The 18,295-nt window shown below is 34.6% G+C and overlaps 1 protein-coding gene across 4 annotated transcripts; it reads left to right on the forward strand.

Annotated features, from left to right (window-relative positions):
• Positions 1–236: 236 nt before the first annotated feature.
• Positions 237–18,094, forward strand: LOC113228816 (probable protein phosphatase 2C T23F11.1). 4 transcript variants are annotated; one of them, XM_026462217.1, is made up of 9 exons: positions 240–307; positions 3,288–3,478; positions 4,615–4,712; positions 9,106–9,258; positions 9,698–9,878; positions 10,177–10,268; positions 11,288–11,461; positions 12,596–12,690; positions 12,814–13,689. In XM_026462217.1, exons 1-8 carry the CDS (start codon positions 282–284, stop codon positions 12,668–12,670), a joined length of 990 nt encoding a protein of 329 aa, XP_026318002.1. In that variant the 5' UTR covers positions 240–281; the 3' UTR covers positions 12,671–12,690; positions 12,814–13,689. The 4 variants fall into 4 exon arrangements, with proteins under 4 accessions (XP_026318000.1, XP_026318002.1, XP_026318001.1 ...); XM_026462215.1 differs by lacking the exons at positions 12,596–12,690; positions 12,814–13,689 and adding an exon at positions 17,108–18,094 and having other exon boundaries at positions 237–307; XM_026462216.1 differs by having other exon boundaries at positions 243–307; positions 12,596–13,689.
• Positions 18,095–18,295: the final 201 nt, after the last annotated feature.

An 18,295-nucleotide genomic window follows, 5' to 3' on the forward strand; every position in this document is an offset into this window, starting at 1 on the left:
AGAATCAAAATCAAGTATCAAAGGTTTGTATTTATTATGAAACTTTTACACAAATCAAAATTAATAATAGGCTGGAAAGTTTATTGACGGCCATTAAGGAAAAATAATAATTTTTTTTTATGACAGCAATCAATCAAAATATTGACTTACTTCACTGTTCATCTCAATAAGATCTATCTCAGTTTTTTTTACTTATTTTTATTTGTTTTGTACAAATTTACGCGTTTTCTTCGATTTTAATAGTTTTTACAGATGACAATACAATTATTTCAATCTGAATAATGTATCCAGTTCCAAAACTGATACGGTTAGTGTAAAGTTTTCATATTTCGGAAGAACCTAAACTTATCACTTATACATTAGGTATGTTACAGTTTGTTTTTACATAATATATGTATATTAAGGAGATTTGTGTGACGTCCAACACAACTGAAGCCAAGTATTTAATATAGAAAGAAATGTCAATGTTACAAAGTAACAAACAAGTTGCACCAAGTGGCTACTTATTAAAAAAACGAGTATTTTTAAGCGAAATCATCGAATATTTATTTAATTGTAAAGAGAAGGGTATGCCTTTAATACTGGAAAACAATATCAGTCAAATGGCCGCTACGGGTGCGCTTGCAGGACATTTTCTTTTCATGAAATTTTCTATCACTAATTCGCACATTTGCGGCTGTATATTCTCAATAACATCACGAATTCCATCGTTGAGGCCTTGAATCGATTGTTGGCCATTGGCATAGACTTTATCTTTCACGTAACCCTAAAAAAAAAACTTCAAAGGTGTTTAATAACAAGATTTCGGTGGTCAATTGTGATCGTCTCTTCGAGAAATCACCCGGTAAAGAAACTTCACGCAAAAGAGCGATGATATCATTACTTGTGTGACCTTACTTTTTCGAAAATGAAGCTGGATTTTTTTTTACATATCAAAACGAAACCTGTTACTGGAAGACCTATTAATTATACACCGTACACACAGTCGGTATTTCATTATAATATTGGGAATATAACCAAATGCCTCGGTCCTATAGCTGTATAAAAAAAAAAAAATTAATTGTCTATAGTTTCTGTCACTTTGACTTTTGCGTCTTTATTTTACGCATTTCTATTTGAAGGAATTTGTTAGAAAATAATAGTACTATTTTGTTTGCTTGAGAGTAGTATTGTTGTCGAAATATCTAAATAACAAAAAAACTGTTTGGAATTGCTGTAAGTATGTTTTGCTATTTATATACAATCTCATTGCCTAGAAATCCGGGAAAAGTAAATAATGAAACGTTATCATGTTTATATTTGATAATTGGCTCAATTGCTGTGATTATCAGCATTTGAGACGTGAAAAATTATAATATATAAGCATAATATAGTACTTACACAACTTAAAATGTTACAAAACACTTAAGGATTATTTCCCTAGAATGACATCAGAAGTTACTAATTTTTTATGATATTAGACGCTGTTTGGTGTTGCATTTCAATATAAGACACTAGTAGTTTATTTGTAACGTTCTAGTTCTAAAGCTGTATTCTCATTCTTTGCAAAAGTACATCAGAATATCAATGCTCCAGTTGTTATATAAACATATTATGTACAAAGGTCGAGATAAATTGTAATAGTATTTTTTGATATAATCTGTGACTCAGCAATTAGGAAGTAAAAACGTTACATTAAATTTTAAATAGTCTTTTATACTTATCTAAAACTTGTCTAAAAACTGCCTCAGTGGTCGAACGGTTACCATGCTGCACTGCAGGCTGCTGGCCTTGCAGAGGTACAAGGTTCGATTCCCGGGCCAGGAGAAATATTTGTATGATCTACATTTATTTCTCTCGTGAGTTTGGGTCTAATTTGTGGTTGTTTATGTGTATGTCCATGGCACCAGCAACATATGGTTTCCCTAGTGTGGGGCTATCAGTGTGTGCACGTTATTATTATTATTATTATTCAATTGAATAAAGGATTTGATACTCAAAACATATGTGGTGCAAAAACAACAATAAGGTCTTCCTGCGAGTTTGATCATCAGTTTACATGCGTCTCTTGCGGTACATAAGCATTGCTAGCTGGACGCAAAATCTGAATGCAATATTTTGCAGATTTACAATTGATTGCCAACTTACCTGCCAAGTGACCCTTGACAGTAAAGCTACAACAACAATTTTCTACTTGTAATGTTGTTTGGCCCCTTTTACATTTTATCTGTTGATATATGAAAGGCATGTCATTTCCATTCAAGACCATGCTATATATTTTAGGCACTTTCTCTTAAGTCTTTGCTACTCCTGCTCTGAACATAATTTGGGACATAACATATGGTCAAGATTTCAATTTAGGAAATTCAAGGACTATTCACGTATCTTCATTGAGGACTATTCACGCATTGAAACAAAAACAGATAATGAATAATTTTATCCCGTCTCTTTCAATGAATTTGTCTCAATTGTGTTCAGTTCCGTGAAATCAAAACATATTTATAAAATGGATTTAGCAGTTGTTCAGGTAGGATAAATTATTCATAGAAACGAACAAAAACTACCATTATAAAAATTGTAAGTCAAAATGTGAGTTTTTGTTCTGATGCTCTTCAATTTTCTTTTAAATTTAGTGATCGTTAATTTTAAGATTTGTGTGGTTATTTTTTTATAATTAACTTATTACCACTAGACTAAAACCTGCAACGTTTTTTAACACCGTCTGATTTTATATTTCTAGAAGATGTGATAAATGTTTAAATGACGATAGTTTTAGTTAAATTTTGACACACACTGTAAAATATTGAAGAACATATCTGTCAGTAGACTTTTAATCACATAAGTGAAAAAAAATCAACAAAATTTATGTGTTCTTTGTTGTGTGTAATGTCAGAAGTAAAGAAAACAATATGGTTGAAGAAAATATCACTAGAATTGAAGTTGTAACAAATTGATTTGGCTTATGTCATTTGTCGGTCAATGTATTGATTTAAATGAATGAATTTTGACTAGATATAGTAATATATAACTTGAGAAATTATTATCATTCTGGGCTCATAAATATCCTTAAACTAATTGTAAGGCAAAGCAATGTTCCTAAATTAAAAAAAAATAGAGTAAATCCTCCTTCCTCACTAGAACATATAATTTGAAGTGCCATCCAGGGTCCATAATGCGCTGTTAACTTAGCTTTAATCCATTTCCATTGAGCGTAACGTTATGGTAAATGCAATAAAGAATTTAATGTAATAGAAAACAACTTGTATAATAATTTGTTATAATTTTATAATGTGTAATGATATTTTCAGAGTGATGGGGCAAACCCTTTCAGAGCCCGTGACTGAGAAGCAGTCTGCAACATGTCAGGACCACCGGTATCTAGTTGGGTCATCTTGCATGCAAGGCTGGCGTGTTTCAATGGACGACTCACATACGCACATTTTGTCGCTGCCGGATGATCCTGGCACGGCCTTTTTTGCTGTCTATGATGGGCATGGTGGTTGGTATCCTTGCTAGTTTATTTGAATACTTGAAGGTGTAACAGTTGTCAATTGCTGCGCAATCTTTTTGTGCCACTAACAGGAATTGAATGCAGGTCTTTTTCTTTCTGTACTGAATGTTGAATACTTAAAAGTAAATAAATAACAATGTTTTTAATCTGTTTATTTCATGATAACAAGTTTTGTTATCTGAAATGTAAGCGCATTTATTTCCTTATATACTAAGATAACAATATTGAATTGTATTGTTTAAATGTAGCTTTTATTCCATGTAATGTTTCATGTTATAGACTATAAACTTGAGTGAATAATGGAAAAGGCCAATATGCTAACTTGTCTGAAGTAAATAATTCATTTTCGTTAAAACACTTTGTTATGTCCATTATTGTTATAAGGAACAATACTGCATGAACTAAGTTTTTAAGTAATGACGGATAATGATTGATTTCAAACTAAAAACAGGACCAAAGTAGTAATTGTCAACAGTTCTGCTCGCCTTGTTGTAACTTAACGCATTTACATTTCAGTAACTTTCGAGTTATAATAAATAAAACACCTATGTTTTATTGTCACCTAAAAATGTCAAGTACGCTAGTTTTGCTTAACAATAAAACTGAAACTAAATAAGGTATAAAAATTAGAGGAGGTTGTAAATCTTGTTTTGCTGATCCCAGATATGTTAATAGCTCAGAGGGCCTAGACAACGTGTCTTTTTGTTAGCGATATAGCCAATGGAATAGAAAGACAATCTATGGGATTGACATAAGCGTATGAAATGTCACGTGATGTAGCGTAACGAACGATAAATTGGTAGCCAATGTTAATCACTTTCTATTCCATCAAACGGAACGTCCAACTCGTACGTACTCGTACTTAACTTTCCTTATGATAAAGAAGGCAGAGCTATTAACTCTGCCTTCTGTCTGTCTATTAGACAACATTTAAACAGGGCTTAGTTAATACAATATTTATTTCTATGGAACTACACAGAGCGGCTATTAGACATTTCTTTATATGTATAGGGACTATTATACTTTTTTTACACAATTGTTGGTTTTCATTGTCCAGTTGTCACAGATACATTAGCATATTGAATTTTCATTGGAAGAGGGCTCACAATATTTTAATATTCCAGGCTCTAACATAGCAGAGTATGCAGGCAAGCATCTCCACAAATTCATAACAGCTAGACCAGAATACCATCTTGGTAATATTGAAGAGGCTTTAAAACAGGTAATTAGTACTTAAACGGTAACCTTAGACGTGATGGAATGTGCATGGGAGTGGGGTATAGGTTGACTTTGACGTCCGTCCGCAACAAGAGTCCTTAGGGCGCATTTATTTGACACGAATTTCATCGCGGTCACCCCGCGCGGTCGCCGAGCGGAGTCTGCGTTGGAGCCGCACAGCTGCAACTGTCAGGGCAAAATACGCTCTATTTTTAGCTTTTACGTTTTAACTTAAATGAGCGTCCCGGACACGCGGGCGAGTCTGGCTTGAATTTGGTCCACGCGGCGGCCGCGGCGCGGTTGTATTATTTACATTAATTTAAATGTTATTTCCTAGTAAATAGAATTCAGATTCGCCTTTAATGTACACGAAGGCGTGGTAACTGGGCGGTCGCCGCGCGTAAACTTTTTCCACGTGTAACTGGGCGCTTAAAGGGCTGATTTAAAACTACTTACAACAGGCAAGCAAGCAAGGTATGGAGAAAGTTTTAAATAGCTGAGAAACACAGATCTCCTAATGAGAGGGCTTCGGCCATAGCCTGTCCCGCTGGCCCAATGTGTTTTTCAAGGGTTGTGAACAGTCGAATGTTCAGGTTGTGACAATGCGGCCTCCTTCATCGCCATCCCACCTTTTTATTAACCTCTCTTCTCGTTCCTGGCCACTTTTGAAATTTTGAATCGTTTTCTAATTCCTTTTCTTCGTAATTCTTACTTTGGTTCGTTCCGTCAAAATTTTTGAAAAGAAAGGACACATTTTAACTGCTTGTAAAGCATGGGATACATCTACGAATACAGACCCTTTTGGGGTAAGTGTCTACTTTATGTTAATCCATTGTAAGGGAGTGTTTTATACTATTGTACCTGTTTTTTATCACTGTATTTTATTCCCCTTTTACCCTTTCCTTTAATACATTTTTGTGGACCGAGTCTTCATTCTTTAATTTCGCCAAGCCTGGGCTGCAAGGTTTGAACACTTGTTTTCCTTTACCGTGAGAGGTATTGTTGCTAATTATTCACCATCGAGTAATAACCAGAAATAGAGACGAAATGTCATTTAATTTGTTTGAAACTTCTGCCAAATCATTACGACAACTGTGCTCCTATTGGCCAGGCCGAATTCGAAACAATTGACGGGGTCATCAATTATTTCACTTCAAATAGACCAGTTTAACTTGAGCTTTGCTGTAATGGACGTAAATTGAAAAATTACATAATTAATAATTAATTACCGATGAAATGTGATTCCGGTTGTTATGTAATTCGAGTTTTGCTGTTTCACACCACCACCGAATGGAACAGCTCCCCATAGTTAGAGATATTGTCTTTATAACAATAAATACAGAATATTCTATATATTATATATATATATATAATATATATATATATATACATCTCTACGTAGACGTACACACAGGTCAGTTGTTGCCGCTGTATTATTTCAGCTTTCTAATTTGTGATTTCAGCGCATACGAGAGTTGATGTTTAAAAGTAATATAAGGCCCATTTGCCTGATGAGTTGTCAGATATGGATGGCCCTTATTTCGTCTCTATTTCTGCTTATATACTCGATGGTTTTCGCAAATAACGTACAGAAATTACTTAAGTAAACGTAGGGATTTGAACTTGCTACCTCTCAATTGGCAAGCACATGTTCTTCCACTAGGCTTCCACGGCCTGCCTATATTTGTATATGAGAACAATGTCCATTGATAACTTCTATTTAAAAACAACATACAGGCTCTAATATAACTACAAATCATATTCAAAGCTAATTGACCAATTATTTCTGTACTCAATTAGGACAGTGTAATTTTAGATTGAATGTATTGCAAATACCACAATAAAATAATTTATATTCTGCGTATAAACTGCCCCTTGTAACACGAGTAATATAATTACTGATACATAAATCTAACAACAACATAGAAATATTCCTTCGATCAGTGGCAGTAGAGCTCCTTGAGAAGGGGTTCGTCCACGGTAATACTGCCAACTTACCTATTTCTGCCGCCAAGCTGTAATGTGAACATTACTGCGTTTTGGATTTGCAGGATAAGAGTGTTAGTGAAATTACAGGCACACGGGATGTTTCAACTTATATCTCAGTGTGACTGGCGCAGTGGCAGTGTCCCCTCAGGTCTTTGTGATTGGCATTGCAATTGTTAGGGCGCACTTATTGCGCGGTCTAACTGTCATAGCAAAATACGCTCTATTTATTTAGCTTTTACGTTTTAACTTAAATGAGCATCCCGGTCACCCGGACGAATCTGGCTCGAATTTGATCTACGCTGCGGCCGGGCGGTAGGCGACCGCGAGTATTATTCAGAGGAATTTAAATGTTGTTGCCTAGTAAATATAATTCAGATTCGCCATTAGTGTACATGAAGGCATGGTAACTGGGCGGCCGCGCGGAAACTTTCTCCTCGTGTAACTGAGTCTGAACTCACCACCGGGTCAGGTGCTCGACTTCTTTAACCCGTCATTTGGTACCATAAAAAAAGACTGGACTCGAAGTCTCGAACTAGTGTCTGTTGCATCAACGGGTTCGATTCCACTGGGATAGAAGGAATTTGAATTTGTGTTTAGTAGAGTATTTCTAAAAAAAATATATGAATTAGACGAAAATTATGTTTTTTTACACAAGTCAAGTAACTCTGAATCGAGCGAGCAAAGTGACATGATGTTTTCATAAAGAAAAATGGTGTCATTTTTTGAATAAAAGTATAAATTAAAATAAAATTTATTTGCTGTATAATGTAAAGGGTACATTACAAATGTTGGTGGTAAAATGAAATTGTAGAGGTTAATCCTACTTAGCCTTAAATAAGAGCATGCAAATATACAATACATTAAGAAATTTATTGAAATAATCAAAAGATGAATATATGCATCGATTTGGGATCAAGCATCTATATATTTGAAAAAATCGTCAACGGAGCAGAATAGATGTTCCAAAAGATATGTGTGCAGATCCCTTTTAAATCTAGCCAAAGGAAGAGATTTTATTAAAAACTTTTCCACATATTATATAAAAGTTAGTAAGTGAATTTAACGTTTAAAATGGCATTTGAACTATTGCCAAATACCAACATTGCATGGTGGAGAACAATGACATTAAAAATAGATCTTAGTAATAACTTAAGATGAATATGAATCATGTATGTTGTAGTAAATACGCTTTATGAGAAAAACGTGATCGTTTATTTTAAATGTTACGCGGAAATCTTTTGATACACCCACCAGTGCAAATTGATCACGAGGTATACAATAACATCGAGAAATTCACCTCATTTAAGCTTTGGGTTTGAATTTAAAACACTATTCTATGATTATTAATTTTTTTCACGTTTTTTTTTGTTCGTTTACGTTGTGGTAACAGACGCAAGTTTGGAGCTCAGTCGAATCGAAGGCATTTTTCTTTCTGTTTGTAAGATCTTTGTAACAATAATAATAATAAACTAGTGCAGTATTAGATTAAACTACCCCCGCACTAGGGAAACCCTGTGCCGCGGGTGCCATGGACAACACACATAGACAACCACATATTACACCCAAACTCACGAGAGAAATAAATGTAGGTCATACAAATATTTCTCCCGGTCCGGGAATCGAACCTGGGACCTCTGTGTGGCAGTGGTAACAAATCTAGAAAACTCTGACCCACTTCGTATGTCGCTTGTGTATTTCTCGGACTCGGAACGAATTTGAATCGACACTGTGCGTAAATGCTCTTATGTATAGGTGAAGTATATTCTTTAAAGAAGTATGGCGAAAGCTGACCCAAAATCAACGAAGTGCCGTTCATGGACTTTGCTAGTATAAATTTTACGTTTTAGTTTATGCCTAATTATTAATTTATCTATTTTTGTATATTTTTAGAAGTCGGGAATAAAGAAATTGCAAAACAATGTATTTTAGAATACTGCCCTCTTGACGAAAAATGGCACAACTATGCGTACTTTACACAGCAGTTGTGCCTTTTTTCGTTCCGAGGGCAGAATAGATGCAAGAGCACAACGCAATTGATTCATTTCGACCATAGATGCTCTTGCCAATGTCAATGGCAATTGCCTCTGATTGTTGGCCGTATCTCGTTTTTATATTATAATGCCAATGACTTGAAATGTCATTCTACAAAGTTGGGTTCTAAATATAATTAACCACGATTGAGTTATTGTAATTTATGTTTTCATTACTTTTTGAAAATATTGATATACGCCTGTATAAATATTATAGTTTCACTTATTGTATTTGGAAGCAATTTTCAGACTATTACTTATTTTTGGGGTAGCACTTTCTGAATGGCACTTAACTGAAGACAGCAGTGTTGATCCACCTGACAGAAAGCGGTTACTGCCACCTATAGACGCTTCTTTGTCAATACAAAAACGTTGCAGGGTTTCCTAGATCTCGATCAAGCGATGTTAGAGGAAGATATGCTGCAAGAGAAGGTAGCGGGAAGCACAGCCGTGGTTGTTCTTATCAAAGACCACACACTATACTGCTCAAACGTCGGAGATTCCCGTGCTATTGCCAGTGTTAGAGGAGCGGTGAGTGAATCAGATAACTCTTAGGATACCTTATACTGTGTTGAGTCAGCTCAATATTTATTGGTTGGCCTTTAACAAATAAGAAAATTGGTGTCTGATGTTCAAGTTATTGTCGACATTACTTTGGAAACAGTACTAACTTCAAAATTACCAGCTGACAAGACGAAACCAGCGTTTACTTAGGTCTTTTTTTTGTAATATCAAGTGACGAGACGAACTACTAATTCATTAGCTAATATGGCAGGTCTTCAAATCCCACCATTTGACTTTAATACCTAAGTTACTTCGTTTTTCCTCGATTAGAGGGTTGTTATATAAAAAAGAAATAAATAAAAATAAAACACAAAATGTTACGAAGCCTATGGATTATTCGGTCATCGTTGATATTGTGCCATAGTCCTTAGTACTTAAAAACACACGAAAATTATTGTTTTACTAGGTGGAGGTATTATCATACGACCACAAACCTAACAATGAAGAAGAGTTACGCAGGATAACGGCGGGAGGTGGATGGGTACAGCTGAACAGGGTTAACGGAAATTTAGCTCTATCGAGGGCACTCGGCGACTACGTATTTAAGAGGAATTACCGACTCTCGCCACAGGAACAGATTGTAACGGGTAATTTATATTAAAATACTAGATAAAATATCTAAAATCTATATTTATCATTTTTTATGTTCTTAATTGGAAATACTATGTAAATGAAATAATAGTGGAACAAACCATGTACCCTATGGGACACCTACTCATATTAAAATTGTACTTTTTGTAAGTTTTCGCTCTACAATAGTTTTGATAATAAACGTGATTAACATAACTTGTAAGATTTATGTAAAGAAAAAGATTTTACTATTTGAATTTTTTTTCTCTTTTATTACCTTGGCCGATGTTGTCAAAAGCCTTGTTGTATTTGCAGCGTATCCCGATGTTCAAGTGCGACAACTGAATGATGACTGGGAATTCATTGTGATTGCTTGTGATGGTATTTGGGAAGTATTATCAAATGAGGTAAGCAGGAAATAGAATTAAGATGAACATTGACTTAACATTTAATGAAGATAATACTTAACATTTAATAATGATAAAGATGTGTTATCTTCGCATAGTTGCAAAACTGAACAGATTTAAAGTATTTTTTTTCATAGACTTTGAAAGTTACGAACTTTTAAGACATGCCGATTAAAGCGACCACTAATGACTAAAGTAAACTGCTCGAAATGATACAGGTTCTCATTCGTGATCGAATTGGGGCCTTCTGCAGACACAGCATGGCTTTGCAAACACTATCTACTTCTTTCTCTTAATTCTCTTCATTTTTCTTTCACGGCAACAATAAGTAATTTAGCATATCTAACAACTACAGGTATCTAAATAGACTTAAAGTTATGGTCAAACACAATGTGACATCGAAATCGAAATTCCTTGAAATACAATATAGTTACGGGCGTTCACAAATCAGGCTGTATTTATTCGTAACGTCACACTGAAGAGGGGCTAAACAAACTTCATATTAACTAAGAAGCGTTTTGCTAAAAAAGACGAAGTATTACTTGGGTTCACCTCTGAATTTATCATTATATTACTGGTGTTATTTTTAGGACTAGCAGACTTGAGCGCGTAAATAAAAAATAAATAAAAAATAAATAAACAGTTTGTTATTTTGAGTTCTTTGTAATATCGGATGATACGAAGAGAAATTATAAGGTTGAATGAGACGCCACTAACAGTTCAAACAAATGAATTTGACTTGTGCATTTATCTGTTGATGTAGTGATTTTAATGAATGATTTTGCCTATAGATTTGACTCGATTTTTGACGATAGACAAGTGTTATCAAACAAAACGAGTGGCTTGTACACCGGTTTTCATGGTGTCGCCTGAGGTCCCGCGTTCGATCCCCGGCCGGGTCAGTGTAGAAAACTGACTTTTCTATATTGTATCGGGTCTGAATTTACAGCAAGCTTACATAAGTTTAGTAGCGTTCAAATGGGACATTGACCTACTTTCTTCATCCTTGTTTTTCACAGGAGGTGATATCATTTTGCCGTGTACGTTTGTTAAGTGGGTGGGAGCCAGCGACTGTTTGTGAGGCGTTGATGCAAAGGTGCTTAGCACCAAACTGCGCGACAGGCGGCCTCGGCTGCGACAACATGACTGTGTTAATTATATGTCTACATCCCTTCCCACGGCCCGCGCCTTCGGTGAGTACTGACCCTTTTTCATACCTTGGTACCTCAAACCCTAACTCTAGATCCTTTTACTATGCTGGTACCCCCAATTCTAAGTCTTAAGTGATTGTTTTGGTCGGTTTGCATGTTTTTATTTGTTGAATTTTGTTGTTTCTGAAATGTGCTAGTTTTTTTTCATTAAAATCATAAGTAATGGGGGCTACTATTATCACTGAATGTCACTGTTGACAAGTATCTTGCGGTTTCGTCAAGTTGTTTGTGAAAAGGATAACAGTAACAAAAGCTTCTACATCAAATGTACTGTCAATGCCACCCTTTTTTATCACAAAAAAGTTGCGTGGTAATCTAATCAAAGAGCTTCACTTTGATTTTTAGTAAAATACTAAATTCTAGTTAAGTTGGCTTGGTTCCAATGCTTGCAGGAATTACAAGTGCGGAAATTTGCTCAACAGTGGTAAGTAAAAGTATATCGTATTTACCGCCTAAATACGGCGCTTTCAATGAGTTTTATCGATTATACAACCAGAATAAAGACGAAATGTCATTTAATTTGTTTGAAAACTATTTTTCCAAACCATTACGGTGACAACTGCGCTCCGATTGGCCAGCCCCCGAATTCGAAAATGTTTCACTTCAAATAGACCAGTTTAACTTGAGCTTGGTATAATGCACGACAATTGAAAAATTACATATTTAATATTTAATTACCGATGAAATGTGATTCCGTTTGTTTTGTAATTAGATATTTTGCTGTTTTTCTCACACCACCGAATGGAACAGCCCCCCCATAGTTAGAGATATTATCTTTATTACAATAAATACATAATATTTTTGGAATATATGGAGACGTACACACAGGTCAGTTGTTGGCGCTGTACTATTTTGGCTTTCTAATTTGTGATTTCAGTGCAAACGAGAGTTGATATTTAAAAGTAATATAAGGCCTATTTGTTTAATGAGTTGCCAGGGATGGATGGCCTTTAACTTTTGACAATCCCGCGCAATTGCGCGCATGTAAGTTCACCCGCGTATTTGCGTTACATTTTTAATGGTAGCCCTCTTTAGCGTGTACTGCATGTGGCTATTTTATATGCATGGATGTCTTGTATATGTGTCGCTTTGCTTGATATTGCATGTTTTCCACAGTCGGCGTTCAAAATGATCGACTCTTCACGGCCCAACAAGTATTGGACGCTGACGCCTTCTCGGCGATTCTCTTAAACCTTCGACTTATGTGATCCTGAATGACAATACACTTGACCACTTAACACAGACTATTGGGCCATTTTGGTTAATTTTACCGTTCTATACTCGTAGAAGTCGTAAAAATTTATTAAATCCCAAATTTATTTCATATTCTGTGTTAAATGGTCAAGTTAAAATTCAAATATAACTTGACTACACAAAAAAGTTTCGGTTTACTTGTACGCACTGCGTTAGAGCACATGATAATGTAAATTAAAATTTTTCGATCAAACGTGTGAAGAGTCGAGTTTTAATTGAATTTTTTAATTGCTATGGTTTCTGTGATTGTTAACTCTTCAATATTTAAGTTTTTACTTGTATATGGAACATTAAAAGATACTAAAAATGTAAGACTGACTTTGTGCCATGGATTTGCTTGTTCAAAAATATAATGCATGTAAAGCTTACTGTGCTATGCATCAAAGGTACTGGTTGTAAGGCTATTTTTTCGCTTTGACAATTGAATATGGTTTCCAAAAGACGGTATTAATACTGCCATCGTAGTGTTCCGTGTTTGCTTCTATAGTACTTTTGGAAGTTTTATTTTTGATGATAGATAATAAAACGTTATCAGAGAAAAAAATTGTGAAAATTATGCTAAGCAAAAAAACGACTGACGACATATAACATACAACGCCAAGGTGTTGACTCTGCCTCTTTCATCGCGACATCAAACGCAGTTGCAAAAGAGAGAGACAGATAATGTTCAGTGTAACCCGCAGATGTTAACTTGAGACTTCGCTTTAGCTCTATATCTTTTACCGTACCGTCAAACGCAATTGCAATAGAAAGAGAAAGATAAAACACAGTCGTGCAGTACTTCTTCTGTCAGCCGTTCGCTGATTTCTTTAAAACAATTTTAAGTATATGTTTCTTACCTTTAATAAAAATCTCACAAGTTTGTTCTTTTTACTAATTATGAAGAAAAATATTATGGTTTGTATTTTTACGCTACGATACTAACAATGTTGAGAGCAGATTCTACTTCTCTGTACGCAGATTGTGATCTGTAAAAACTTCCGCCTGATGTGGCGGTAATAATATTTATAATAAAAAAATTATAAAAAAAATCTTTTTTGACAGTTCGTGATCGATCTGAATAAAAAGGGGCAAGTGATTTTGGAGCACGGAAGGAAAATGTAACAATAGTAGCCCCGTGCCGTTTGGCATACTCTCTATCTCTTCATTGCGCACATTAATGAATATGTATTTACTAAATAATATTTTACAAATTGCGCCAAATTGTTATTGAAACCAGATTACTTACAGATCACAATTTTCCGATATCTAACATTTTGCATGACAATCATTTTTGCATGTGTATATTATTAAAAAAGTATGGTTGTAATGACAATATCGATTGGTTTTCTAGAATAGTGACGTATATCAAAAGCACCTAATTCGTGAAGACAGTTAAAAAAAACAAAAGAATATGATGGGCACAGCCGATTAATTGTATACTGGCTTTATGTTGTCACGTAATTATTTTAACAATAGAAACCTCGGTGTATTATTTAAAATATCATTTTGAATACATCTGTGTAATATGTAAAAAAAATCATTATTTGGTTTTGGCTACTATTCTTGAAAAGCAGTTGTTGTTAATTTATATGGAAATGAATTGTGAACAATCGTAAAGAAAATAGTGATAACTCCGCCACAGACTTACGTATGCGATAGATAGAACAAGGAAACAGACGTTCAACATCAAATGACTTCCGACGCGGTCGTCACGACTGCCGACATGTGTGTTCAGTAATACTTGGAAATAAAAGTGATTGCGACTGTGGTCTTATTAAATAGGTATTTAAAAAAGTGCAAATGTAAGTCGGTTTTTAATGTTGGCAATATTTTTGTAATACAATATTTAAAGGGAGAATAATTAACTCACTTTATTTCAATGTATTATAACATTTATGTAATAAATAAGCCACTGTTCCTATGAATTGACATACAATTAATGTTTTATACAATCCTGAATTAAGTTTCAACATCACGCATTTCAGTTTTTTGTGTCTCCACGTTTGCTCACAATAAAATTGTCTAAAAGTATTTGGTATTTTATTTACGTCTTAATCAGTGTATATGCTGGTTTATTTGTAACAACTTTTGTTCCATGTCTTTTAAGAATTTAACAGATTTTGCTTTGGTACAGAATTAAAAATATTTAAATAGATTACTCGTAAACGGAGTTGGCACCGTATGCGGTAACAAAAGAAAACGTCAGCTTAAATACCGATTCGAAAAAGGTCTGGGAGGGCGTTTACACGTTTTAACTTGTCTCCTTACTACAAAATACAGTTCTAAAACGTATTAGACAGTACAATAAAAACGTTGCATAATGATGGTTCTTAAAGACGTGTACCGTAAAGCCTCGTGGCGTGAGAAATAGGTAACGAGATTTTAAGACCTAATTATGTAATGATTGCATACAATACTTTTTAAATAACAATGAAACAACCAATATTTGTTAACAATCCATGGAGCCTCTTCATATATTTAGACAAAAACCAAACAAACTATAAAACAAAAACCAAAGAGACAAGAGTATAAAGGTCGTATTCTAGAACTCTACTCAATACTCAAGTCAGGACTTGAGTATTGCAGTGAGCACTGAAAATCATACTCAAGTCCTTGCCATTAGGGTCGTATTTCCAGTGCTTGAAATCATACTCAAGTCTGCTCAAATCCTGACTTGAGCATTGAGTAGAGTCCTGGAATACGACCCTTAGAGTTTTAAATCGCAAAAAAAGGGGCACTCAGGGTCGTATTCTAGAACTCTACTCAATGCTCAAGTCAGGATTGCAATTGAAACACAAGCACTGGAAAAACGACCCTAATGGCAGAGACTTGGGTATGATTTCGAGTGCTTTAAACCATACTCATATCCTGACTTGAGCATTGAGTAGAGTTCTGGAATACGACCCTAAGTGGCCAAGTACAGCTTCAATTTTAACCAATCCCTTTTTTAAAAGTTTGTGGCGTGTTTGCTAGATCACCATAGACAATAGAATCTTGATTCTGAATTATGAAGTGCGCCTTTGTGATGGGTTTATGAAATTATAATTGATAGATTATAGGAGTAAAAAAAAGGATAGTTTTGGTAAATTATAACGCGGGGAATCTCCCACATTACCGCTCCACGCATGGTGACTCCACCTGTGAAGAAAGGGAGAAACTTCCTTCGGCTCGCGTCGCGGCTCGGCGCCAATGTTAGGGTTGAGAAAATACATGGCGCGAGCATACGTTTTACCAGTACGTTTTAGAGTGTTAACTTTTCGTAGATTCTGTATTAAGTGTCAAACGTTTAAAAATACTTGAAAATTGATACTGAACTTTTTTCTCATACAAAACCACGGAAACGAAAACTATATGGAAACTATCGAAGACATTTAATTTTTGTAATGGAATCCAAGAAAGTAATTACTCTTAGTCTTGGCTGTATGGCGCATTAGTGCCTTTGCCTTTTCCGATGGAGAAAACAGTACCAAAAAAACAAACACCCATCACAAAAAATATTTTTAAAAACGTCATGGAACAAAAGCTGTTGTTTAGCTTGATGTTAGTAATATGGTTTTGCGAGGTTGTTAGTATTTTGCCTGAGTATTTTACAAATAACTATAAACTACTAGTATCTGGTTCTGATTATTATACTTGAAGAACACTATTCAGCATGCATGTTCTATCCGTAGGAAATTTTACGTACCAATATGTATGATCAATATGTAATATGTGAAAAAAATGTACGTACAATTGAAGAATTACTTCAATAACTCGAAAATATTGCGTAGTGATTTTTATCTAACTTAATTCGTATTTATTTCACTGTATTCTATTTATATACAAAACGGGTTTTGCTATGGATTGTGCTTTCAATGTTTATATTGTCTTGATTTTTGCATTTAATGTGGTACGTATGGTATTTTTTAATTATATTTTCACGATTTTACTTTTATGATATCTTTACTAAGCCGACGACTAAAATATGGACCCTACAATAGTTGCATTGAGCTTTTAACATCAATATTATTGTAGCAATTGAAGAAATTCTAGTTTAGAATTTAAGAAAACCACCTATTGAGAGTCAATATTTCCGTATTAACAGAGTAATATCAATCTAAAAAATAGTAATGAAAATTCTTAGTTGAAAATTGAAATTTGATACTGGCGCTGTGTCTTTAGGGCACAATAATGAAATGATTATTTGATTTTATTACAATTTTCATTACTATTGATATTTGATTTTATTAGAATTTTCATTAGCTATGACATTTGATCTTAGTAGAATTTTCAATAGCTTTGACATTTCATTTTATTAGAATTTTTATTAGCATTGACATTCGTTTTTATTAGAATTTTCATTCAACTGTGACATATTTGTAAGTCTATATTTTATATTAATATCTTTTCCAGGACTCACCAATTCCGGAACAACAAGAGCTAAGTAGTAAGTTAGGCACCAAGATGGAGGATCTTCTTTACGTAGAGGACGACGAGGAAGATTTGAAATGAAAATGCCAATGTAGCATTGTAAATACGTGTACATATATAGCAGAAAAGCGATATGATAGTATGCCAGACTTTTTTGACGCGTTGTAGTGTAAGGAGTAAAAAAATGTACGGTCACATCCTGCCTTCTTCATGTTTCCAGACGTGTTAGGTTTATTCAAAAGTGCACTTTAAAATAATTAAGGCTAGATTTATATTTATTACAATGTTACGTATTTTGAATGGTTTATTATAACGATATTTGTGTTGCATTGCGCCACGGTTCTGGTGCAAATGTGAAATTACAGTTACTCTATCAGTAACGCTGTGACGTAGTTATTAGATACTGACGGCGCATCAAATATGGCTGTGTTCGATTACACTCCCTTATTTCTATAGCGTAGAGTATAGAGCTCTGTTGCGGCGGCAATATCGCCGCACTCCGTACCAGCGACCGTGTAAAAATTTGTATAGAGAGAAAAAAAGAGTTGTGCTCTTTTTGTTAACGCTAGCTAAATTGACAAATACACTGTAAACTCAAGGTACAGATACACAACTCCACATTTAGCATGGAATAATTAGAAATGTTTGGTATAATCTTTTGTTATACTATTTCAATGCTTCTATACATCAAGTTATAGCTGTAACAGCTTTGAATAAGCGTCACAGAAAAAATATTCTTTAAATATTTTTTTTTTCACATTCTGCAAGATGCGTATGCATAGAACGACTACAATGACGTCTTTGAACGTTAGAACAGAATACCACATAATAGGCACAGGCCAAATCTGTATGCAAGAAGCTGCAATTATTTTGAAAACAAAATGAAATTACTTCCTTTCATTTATTTAGGCAACGTTAATATTATAAATCTTGAACAGGAACGTACCACGCACACGGAGATCTAACATGCAGAGCGTTTGTTTATTTTATATAAAAATAGATACTTTTAAACCCTATGTATCTACGAGCATGTCTGCTGTTCGTTTCACTGGCAAGAGCTTAGCTCTTAAGAAATGAACGGCGACGTAAAATTCTACTTCCAATGAGGAATTTCGACAAATTGTCTGTCTTCTCAACGTGGTCTGTCGTACGTATTGACATTGACGTCTC

This window comes from Hyposmocoma kahamanoa, unplaced genomic scaffold (genome assembly GCF_003589595.1).
Source record: "Hyposmocoma kahamanoa isolate Upper Pololo Valley unplaced genomic scaffold, ASM358959v1 244, whole genome shotgun sequence".
Classification (NCBI taxonomy): domain Eukaryota; kingdom Metazoa; phylum Arthropoda; class Insecta; order Lepidoptera; family Cosmopterigidae; genus Hyposmocoma; species Hyposmocoma kahamanoa.